The sequence below is a fragment of the Chiloscyllium punctatum genome, chromosome 40 (assembly GCF_047496795.1).
Source record: "Chiloscyllium punctatum isolate Juve2018m chromosome 40, sChiPun1.3, whole genome shotgun sequence".
Classification (NCBI taxonomy): Eukaryota; Metazoa; Chordata; class Chondrichthyes; order Orectolobiformes; family Hemiscylliidae; genus Chiloscyllium; species Chiloscyllium punctatum.
The window spans coordinates 14,482,062-14,492,738 of record NC_092778.1 but is presented as its reverse complement, the minus strand read 5'-3'; the positions used below and the strand labels follow the sequence as shown (position 1 = coordinate 14,492,738).

The following is a 10,677-nucleotide window of genomic DNA, read 5'->3' as shown; positions in this document are numbered from 1 at the left end:
AGTAGAGAGAGGGGGGGGTGGGGAGGTGGGGGGAAAGGTGCGCTCGGTATACGACAGCTGCTTCGTCGCTATTTCAACTCAGTGAATGCAGAGGAAGAAAAGTAAACGTGTAGGCGAGAGGTGGAGGCTTCGGACCCCAGCACCGGTAACTTAACAACATCCTGATCTCACTCTTTTAGACTGTCATTACAGAATGTGTTGGGGCTGTGTTTCATTGTACATTGTATGGTGGGGCATATGATGGAATTGACTTACTTATCTCACGGGGGGGGGGGGGGGGGGGTTTGGGTTGAACTGTGTCCGCGATAGACGGCCAGAATTGCTGCAACCAGTCTAGCAATAATGCATTGGCGGGCCCTGGGAGCCATGAGGGTGAGTCTGGAGGAGCCTGTTGCTTATATATCTCCAGACTTGCTCTCTGACTACTCCGCAGCCCGGTTCTTTTTATTACAACTTCTTTGCGTTCGAATGTGTTACTGAGGCATTCAAATATTTAACCCTCCTTCCCTCTCCACCCCCAACCCCCTCGGAGAGATTGAGGTTGAGGGGGGGGGGTGGGGGGTGAGGGGGACGCTGGGGTGGAATTTCGCCTTGATCTCCATTCGCTCTCAGCTTGTCTTTCTTCCGAAATGAAATGTGGACGCTAAACCGTTCCCGTGTTTCTGTGGACATTGAATTCCGTAAAGGGCTTCAAGTCAGTCTAGGGAAATGTCATTCAAAGTTGGAGGAGAAGGGAAAATTTCGTGATAGCTGTCCCACGCGGAGAAACGAGTGATATATTGGCACTGTTTGGGGTTAAATGGGACACACAGTTCAAATGGCAACCACAGTCCGACAGCTCTGGTAACGTGCTGTACAGCAAATGGGACAGTTGGTATAATTTGTGCTGAGGGTGTTTTAAGAAACTTTGTATAAACTCAGACTTGTATAAACGCGGTTGTGAAAACACAGGGGCAATGTGTTTCGACAGTCAGTTTAAGAAATTAGGTTTTTTTTGTCACATTGCTGGCTCGGAAAACCCATGGCTAGTTTCTTACCATGGCCAGTAACTCTTCAAAACATGAGTGCGGACTTGCAGTGAATCACATACTGATCCCGGGCTGTTGCCCTGTTCCTGCAAAGGCCAGTTTAATCTCACGGCGGAAATGAACGTTTCACTCCGAAATGCCTGCTCCCAAATCCTCGTTTAGCTTTATTCTCCTGATTTCTTCCCCCCGCCCTTTTTCGCACAAGAGAAAGGTTCTGCAAATCCGGATTTAAAGTGGAATTATGCAAATAATTGTCTGTTTTATGCCAAAGACAACTCGTTGCACGAACATAGAAAGTGGCCTACATGTAGCTATCAACAAGGCATTTTTTAAACAGAAGGACTGGCTAAACATTCGCTCGCCCCTGACTTTCACGTCAGTGGTTCTCAGGCAACACAGGGATATAAAGCAGCATGCATTTTTCTGGCTTATTGTTTATCTGACTGCACTAGCACGGCTCAAAACACAAAGGTAATCCACCAAAGCACATTAGCAGCCTTGACTCGATACTTTTTTTTGGAAATGACTGATGAATTCGGTTTCCCCAGTGCTGCCACAAGGTAGAGGAGACACTGCTCTTTACTCCCAGAATTGTGGTGCTATTGACTAAAAATCAATGCTACTGTAATCCCATTGTTGATGCCTGCGCCCCCTTTACAAAACTAAACCAAATTTGGTCAGAAATTCCGTGGAGACACCATGACAACCGCGGACCTTTTTTGAGGTCTACCTGTCTTTATAATGAATGCATTATGTCATTGTAACCAGAGAGGAATGTTCCCCATGTTGACATTTCCCTTCCAATATAGTTCACCATCTTTTTATTAAACGGTTGAAAATGGAAAATAAATTCTCATTGCATGACCAACCTTGCAAGGTAGATCCTTAATGCAATTCTGTTTTATTTTAAAGGTACTATGAGATAAGGAGAGCATATGTCAGCAAAGTTCTCCCTATTACGTGCTTCTGACTTGCCAAGCGCAATTTTTGTTTGAAATAAACAACACAGAGCATACTAGAGAAACTCAGCAGGTCTGGCAGCATCTGTGGAGAGAGAGAGAGAAACAGAGTAAATGTTTGGAGTCCGGTTCGACCTCTTCAGTTCTGGTTCTGAAACACTTATATCAGACTGGAAACATTAACTCTCTCTCTCCGCAGATGCTGCCAGATCTGCTGAGTTTCTCCAGCATTCGCTGTGCTTATTTCAGATTTTCAGCAATGCGCAGAGTTTTGTGTTTGATTCTCTGTAGCTTCGTTACAGAAAAAAAAGTGTTCTGTTCAGAGCCTCTTTCGGGAGAAGAGGGGATCTGACCAGGACAACTTGTTAGATGGGGAAGTTTGCCACTTTGACTGCGATCAGGGGAGACGCTGCCTTGTTGCCCATGTCTTGGCTAATTGCTGAATCAGAACAGACAGAATACGGCAGGGGGACACAGCCTCGTGTGTCTTGTGCAGTTTCAAAGAGCCGAGTCCCGGAAAACTTGGTGGGGAATGTTAGCACAGATTTCTGTGAACGGAGAAGCGGGTAAAGGTCTAGTCGTCTGCACCTGGTATGTAGCCCAGAGCTGTAATCGGCTTGAGTCGGGGAAAGTTTGCTGAGGATTCGCAGTAGGGTTAAAATCAACAAGGTAAAAAACAATGACTGCAGATGCTGAAAACCAAATACTGGACCTCTTCCGAGGTTACAGGTAAATGCCTACACCGAGAGAATTGTGTCAACAGCTGATTGTTGACCACTGGTTCATTTCATTAACCCCGAGGTTACTGATTTAAAACAAACCAGGACGGCGGAAAACACGCCTCGTTTTGTCAATCCCCTCCCCGAGTAGTTAAATGTGAAAAGGTATACAGTACACAATAGCATCCATATTTGCAGATACCAAAACCAGTTCTCTCCGGTTGCTGAGCAGGCATAGGAGATTTTGGGGGGGGGGGGGGGGGGGGGAGGATCTCCCCGGCTGGGCATAAGCATATTTACAAGCTCCCTTAGCAAGTTTGGCAAAAGTGCAAAAACAGACTGGACTGTTCTGCCAGTCCCTGGCTACCACATTGCAAGTAATACGGAGTTTGGTGGTGAATGGGCCACGACATTAATTCGCGTCGGGTTAGATTGATCTTCGCAACCAAACACGCACGTTCTATTTATAATTCGTGTCTTTTTGAAAAAAAATTTAGTCGCCCGCGTTTCTCTCCCCCCCACCCCCCTCCAAGAAATGCTGAAAGACGCAAGGAGGCGGTCAATGTGTTAATTCAGATCGATTGTATAGGACCCAGACGGTGATAAACAGATGACTTAAAAAGAAACAGCAACGCCCTGATATAATTTACTGTGGTCAGCCCAGTGAGATTTATTGTCACAGGCGCAGCTCCGATCGCGGGCTTTGTGATGAACTGTTTGCATTGCAAATATCCGGGAAAATTAACTGATGGAAATCAATGAGCGGGCGCACACAAAGAGAAAACATTACGTTTACCTCAGCCAATATAAACGGTGCAGAGCAGTCATTATCAACTGCATCCCAAGGTTCCTGAATGCATATCCACAGAGATTCTACCCTCTTGCCCAGCTCTCTCTCTCTCTCACACACACACACATACAGATAGGTAGACAGACACACACACTCTCACATACACACACACACGTGCAGATACACTCTTACATACACACGGACACATATTCACACACACTGACTCACACACACACTGTCACATACACAGGCACACATGCAGACAGACACACTCTCACATACACAGACACACACAATTGCAGTGCATCTTGGTGCAAAGTTCATATGGATTCTGCTTCTGAACGACCACCATCCCAACAATAAAAGCAAACGGCTGCATTTTGCAAGCAATACTGGGGTACTACACTGGCAGTGTGTGCCTACTGCAGATCCCTATTCTAACCCGTTCCTTTGACAGACCTGGCCAACTCTGTAGTCGCTGAAGATTACAATGAGAGACATTAGCAAACGCTATGCTGATTGACACATGGGGGACCTTTTGTTGAACACTAAGGACGGTGAGCTTCTTTGAAATACCCTTTGATCTTTGAAAATCTAAGCACATCCATTTTCAGGCTGAAATACGGAGTGTGTTGCAGGAACAGATTGCACTCACTGTATCAACCCCCACCCCCGTCGTTCTCCCCCGGGTGACACGGCTTACTTTTTCAGGAGCTGATTAAATGAATGACTCCGATTCAGATTTCTAGGGTGACGATTGAATGAAATGACTGGACAAAAAAACTGCACTGCAGTTGTGAACTTGTCCTTCAGAACCACCGCATTTTCTGCGAGTTATTGGCGTTTTGAGCAGCGAAAGAAAACAACCACGAGGGAGGTTTCGTGAGGCAATCTTTCTGAACAAACCAAAGTGTGTTCGGTGCAAGAAAACAACAAGGCAGGTCCCCCCCCCCCCCCACAAACTGCTGCAAAAAATCAACTCGACATTCCTATCATCCGCTCCCCCCCCCCCGCCCATTAAAACATGGGACAAGATAATAAACAGACTGACTCCAATGAAATGTTATCCATGATTCTTCACGTCCTCATTCACCTTGTAGCCATTCCCTTTGGACAATATATTGAGAGTTATCCGTTATTTGCGCTTGGCTTTCATTTCACCCCCAAATCACACGCCCATAAGCCCTTCACATTAGATTGCAAGTCCATATTACCTCTTCTGAACATTTGCCCTGTCTCACTGGCAAGGACTCCAGTAAAGTTTAAAAATCACTTTTCTTTTTAACGGGGTGGGGGAGGGGAGGGAGTGGGACAGTAGTTTTTCGCGCCGTGATTCAAGTGTTATCTACCTTGTGGCCGGCTGCAATGCTGGTTTTACATCGACGTTTTGATGTGAATTGGGGGGTGAATCAGTCCAATTATTCAGGGGCTACACCGGGGAAACTGCCACACTGCCAACTCAAAGCGACCCCCAGTCAACACTGCTGCTTTTAATTCCCACTTTGGCCGTAAGAATCTTACGATGATAGTAAGCCGACTGGCAGTTACACACAAATAGTCAGGGCTTCGAGTGACAGGGTAAAATCACCCCCTCCCCCCCCACAGGAACAATGGAGGCTTCAGCTTTTCATAGTGGGAAGCAGACCGTGCCGTCCAGGGAGACCCAGTTAAGGCCTTCAGGAAGGAGGAAGCCGGCTGGGTCTAGTCGCTTCCCTCGCCCTGGAGCTGACACACATTTGGAACCGCACTTTGTGGGGGGGGGGGGGGGGGGGGTGAAGGGGGAAGAGAGCCCCTTTCCTATGTAACTGCTGACCCCTTCACTCGCCTCCTCTGTCTTTTCCCCTCATCTGACGCTTCAAATAAGAATCTGAAAATATACAAAATCCCCTCAAACGTTTATCGAACGGCGTTAACCTCCTAAAAAAAGTCTTCCCCCCCCCCCCCGAGTAAATCATCAAATTTTGACTTTGGGCGCAGCCTGTTTTCCAGCACTTTCTATCCTCTCAACTTTAAGTTGTGCGGAATCATTACCAAGCAACGATTTGAATTTACATGCTGGGCGTGTTTTTTTTTCTGGGGGGGGCACACACACACAAAAAGTCTATATATAAAAGTGAAAGCTATTTGTGGTATGCGACACGTAGGGAAAAGGAATGTATTGTGTAAACTAGGGGGGGGGTGGGGGAAAAAGTCCACGAGTTGGGATTTTTCCAAATCCATTCCCCACCCCCACCCCACACACACAAAGATGTGAGGCGATTGTAAACTCCAGCTCCCTGCCACGTGTGGTTAATATCAGTCAGGGAATGCATTTGGCGGCGAACTGTAACTCGCTGGTAAATGCTACACGGACACGGCGTTTTGCAAATAGTATATTTTTAAAAACGAAAATAGCCTTTAACTCAAGGGCGAACTCCAAACTAAATGGCTGCCTGATAAACACACGGGACAATAAATATACTGAAGTAACCTTGCAGTTTGCCCTTCATTCCTCAACATGGCTCCCAGATCAATGACCAAACAATCGCACTGTATTAAATCAGACGGCTCCAGTATTCCTTGCTAGCTGCACACAGGACACACTGAAGTTTCCAAATAATACATTCCCAACCGAATTTCTCGTCGACTGAAAGCAATCGCTGTCCTCAAAGACACATGCACGTTACTAACCAGGCGATTTATGATTGTACATACCTAATCAGATTACAGCTTCGGTTGCATCCGAGTGTTTAAAACAATGAGTCACACAGACTGTGAAAAAAAACAGGAAAAAGAGGGTGGGGTGGTGGTGGGGGAAGAGAGAGAAATCACACGGCGTGCTAAACGTAACCAATTGCTTTTAGTATCCTTGGTACACGCACACAGACACACACACAGAAACTGCATTTAATTACAAGCAGTTTTCTAGTATTTAAAACAAACAATAGCAACTTTTCTCTCCCTATTAGGAGAGGGGAAGGGCGGGGGAAATAATTTGGAAAGAAGCTGTCACTCAATCCTGTTGCATTGATCATTCACAATCTTCTGCTGCCGCCAGTCACCCCGCATTTATTATCCCTCCCTACCCCCTAATCTCTCTCCTCTCCCCCTATTTTGTTCCCCCTCTCGCTTCTATCTCGGTCCTGTCGCCAATTTGAGACAAACACAATGTTGACAAGGCGTCCAGAAGTTGTTTTTCTCTCTCTCTCTCTGGCGAGGCGCGATCGTGCCTGGGAGATATTCAGATAAGCTCCTTACACACACACACACACATTCAGACGGCGATTCCCCTGGCGCTGGGGGAGCTCATTACTATTTTAGTCCCTCTCCTAGTGTTGGGGAACGGGGGCAACTTGAAACCGCTCGAGGAAGGCGGGGTGGGGGGGTGGGGCTGGTGGTGAGCATGGAACAACACACACGGCCCAGGCATTGTGGATGGGGGGGAGCTTGAAACCTCTCGCCAGCTTCTGATTACTATTTTGATCATTCACCAGAGGAGTGCGGGGAGCCTGGAAACGGTGCCACTCGGAGCCCTATTGTAACCGTTCACTGGCGGACAAAGGATCGCCTTGAAACCTCCCGCACTTTCTAATTGGTTTTTCAGGGACGTCGCGTCGGGGGATGGGGGGGGGGCTGAATGCTGGCCTCAAGCCAATCAGAGGCGTGTTTACATGAGTTGATGGACAGGCGTGTCAGCCAATGGCCGGCGTATTGACACGGAGTGATTGACAAGGGGGCAGGCGCGGGGCAAACAATGTGGATTTCATTGCAAAAAGAGAGTTTGGGAGACTGGCAGGAACTGAAAGAGGTTTTTTTTGTGTTATGTTGTGTATTTTGTTTTCTGCATGGCGATCCCACAATCTCCTTTCACCTAAAACTTGGACTTAAAACAAAACTGGGGGGGGGGGGAGGGTGGGGTGGGGTGGGGTGGGGGAGTTCTGCTTTAGCAGTCTGCATCGTCCAAAGACGTGAGTAAAGTTTTGCGTCTCCGCTTCCCCTCCTTTCTCTAAACTATTGCACAGTCAAGCGTGTTTGTAACGATGTGAAGTAATGGGAAGGCTTGCAAACCATTATTCCGGGCGCATTCGCTCAAGTTTTGATTGGGAAGTCAGATTCACTTGGACACTAGACATCCCTGGAACAGAGGTTGGATTGTTTGTTTGATGTCTGGCGTTAAACTCGTGCTGTATTCCACTCCGCTTAAGTAACGCCGAGTGAGACTCTCGGAGCAAATGGGCGACTCTTTTAGAAATAAGTCTGACTTTTTCGCTGAAGGCAAGTGAAAAATAGCCAAATGTGGAGGCGTAGCAAGGTTTGGAGTTATCTGAAAGTAAAATAAGTTCCATTTTATCAAACGTAAAGGGGGGGGGGTGGTTGCAGTCAATGTTAGACTTTGATCAACTGACTGTTTTTAATTAAAATCAGGATTTAAACCATGCCACAAAATACTGACCGAAGCTAGGAAATTCAAGGATTCAGTTGGCCGAGCCTAACTCGATAATTTTTTTTTTGAAAATTCATATCCAAGGATGGTTTTAGTTAATGTCTCTGCTTCTAGTTTATTTTTCCGCGGGGTAGGGAGAGGAATAACTTTCGCGGTGAACCGACGAGAATTTTAGTGCCTCGGTCGGATACCTTCGTGTTTCTGCACCGTGTATCGGGCTACATCAGTCATTTGTAAATGAACTTGGGATTTTTTTTTGGAAACTCGCATTGGAAACGCAGTAATACGCGCTTTCAGAAGGAAACACAGTCAACCGGGGACGAGATGTGGGAATTGGAGTTGTTGAGCTAAATGACGAGGGGATAAACGTTATTTATTTTTAAAATAAGCTTTCTTACCAACAACTGCAGTGAGCAGATACATAGAGTTACTCTGTGTCTGCATTTACCTCTTGGTGACATTTTTGAAATTGAACATGTGAAGGCTAAATTGGTTTAAAATGTTTTAAAAGCACGTGGAAAATTATAATTTTGAATGATTGCCTTTAGCTGCTGAATGTAATTACTTTTGTTTTTTTGTGTGTGGAAAGGGACTGGTATTTACTCTTGGCTGTTTTTTTTAACACGATCATCAATAGCAGGCAGATGTACCAACACTCCGAGCATTTAGTCGGGGGGCTATAAATTTAAATAAAGGCGGGAGGATTAGTTGCAGCTAAAAGAAATCCCCTTTCTCAGTTTTGTTTTAATGCTGGGGGATACATTCCCCATTGAAGCGTTTTAAAAGCAATTCATGTTGGGGTTATTCAATGAAAGGTGAGGCAGGGTTTAATTTCGAGAATTAAGTAAACGTTTGTATAAATAAAGAGGAGGTTTTTTGAAAGACCGGGCAACAGTAGCGTTAGGCTGAATTGAAATTTCTTCTTAAGAAAGAAGATCAACAGAGGGGCGATGTTTTGAGTTAATTTATGTCCTTAGACTCATAATGTTTTCTTATGAACCAGAGTCCGCATGGTTGGGTAGCCGTTCGCGATGAAGAGTTAATATTATTTTTTAAAGTAATATTTCGGCTCTCTTTCTGTACAGATGCCGTTCAAAATGTCTCGGAGGAATCCTGACCATACCTTTGGAAAGCCAGGCGCTGTAGCCTGAATTTGAACGTTTTGGGGAAGGGTGGGTTGGGACGGTTTGTTCCGGAACCAAGTTGGGGAGGATTCCGATTATGGATGGCAGAGACTTCGGCCACCACCGGGCAGTCCATGTCCCGTCGCCCTTGCTGACCAGCCTGGGCATGGAGGCGCACAGGGTAGCCGCTCAGGCCAGCAGAATCGCCCCGTCCGGCGGCCACATGAGCTCGGCGCTCGGCACTCACCTGCCGCCGGCCAAGTACCTCTCGTCCCCGGTGTCGGTGCACGGCCATTCGGGTGAGTCAGCCCTTTTCGATTCTCTCTCGTCATTCTGTTCGACTTTATTTGTCTTTATTTCTTTCCCTGTCTTGTGTTAGCGCTGTTGGAAGTCTGTTTTTAAACCAATGATTTTTCAAAACCACGAGAGTTTGCGAAGTGCACGAGATGGTCTATCTTAACCGGGGGCACTGGTTAGGGTCGGGGATTGTGCGGGTCTTAAAAGTTTAGCAAACGACACGTTTTTACACACAATGAGCCCAGCTAGGTGTGTAGACTGTGCTAACACTGAAACCAAATAATCGTGAACAGGCAAACTCAGAGTCGGTCAAAGATCCATTATCTTGTCGGGTGTAATCCGCTGTTTCTGATTCTCTCTGTCTCAAATGTTAAGGACATTCCAAGTTGAATTACCCCCCCATTCCCCTGCCAGCAAAGACTGGGAGTTTCTGATGGTTATGTAGAAGCAACACCCCGCTCCCTCGCTCTTTTTTTCCTCTGTTGGTAGGAGCCAAGAGCTTTTCAGATAGCTTTGAGGTTGTCGCTAGTGGGAAGGTATCAGGTTAAAGCAGCGCTCTGCGGTGAAGTTTAGCTCCATCTCGGGAGAAGATGTTCTGACACACGGCGCGAGCTGTGGACAGGTTTTGGGAACAGTTGGGACTTTTTGTTTTAAAAAATCCTCTCTCTTAACGTGTAGCAGGCGAGGAGTGTTCCCCTGTAACTGCATCTAACGTGCTGTTTGGTTGGGAAGTGGTACTGAACGTTTTATTCCTGTCGTTGAGACCAGTTCCCCCTCACTCCCTTCAAAGCGTGTGGGCCCGTTGGTTCCTTTTTCTAAGAGGCACGCAAAAAAACATTGTCGATAAAATGCATTTTAAAAGCGCAGAGAGAAAGTCAACAACAGGGGGAAGAGAGAGAGAGAGAACAACATGGTTAAAATCTTTACCAGCTGATCTGACAGGGATAGTGTCAGTGAGGTTCAGTAGTTAAAAATAGGGAAGCAATTTGAACGCAGTAAATTCGAGTAAACACCCCGCCGGTTCTGCCCTTGGATGAGTTGTCCCTTAACAATGCCGTTCCTATTGGTAGTAAATCTACTCGCGGCAGACAAACGCAAGCGGGAAATCGTCCTGAGTTTGGGCTGGTGTTAGTGCGTGTCAGGGTTAGTGTGGGCGCCGTGGGTTTGAGGAGCCGTGTTCTCGGCCCGGGGCGACTGTGCTCAAGAGAGTGCAATGCCAGTGAACGCCAGACAGAAACCTCTGACATTGCAAAGCCGAGTACAGTCAAAGCTGTTCGCTTGTGGGGGTATAACTGGGGCTGGGTGTTGGTGGTAGAGATTAAGGTGCACTCTAGTTG

The 10,677-nt window shown here is 46.6% G+C and overlaps 1 protein-coding gene across 13 annotated transcripts in view; it reads left to right on the top strand.

The window, feature by feature from the left end:
* The first annotated feature begins 29 nt into the window (after positions 1-29).
* The window catches only part of tnrc18 (trinucleotide repeat containing 18), a 182,175-nt gene continuing 171,527 nt past the window's right edge, over positions 30-10,677 (top strand). For 10 of the 13 annotated variants that reach the window (XM_072559342.1, XM_072559341.1, XM_072559334.1 and 7 more), the window contains exons 1-2: positions 7,457-7,621; positions 9,005-9,342. In XM_072559342.1, the coding sequence (XP_072415443.1) occupies positions 9,141-9,342 (202 nt within the window). In that variant the 5' untranslated portion in view covers positions 7,457-7,621; positions 9,005-9,140. The other 3 variants (XM_072559331.1, XM_072559332.1, XM_072559330.1) reach the window with 3 other exon arrangements.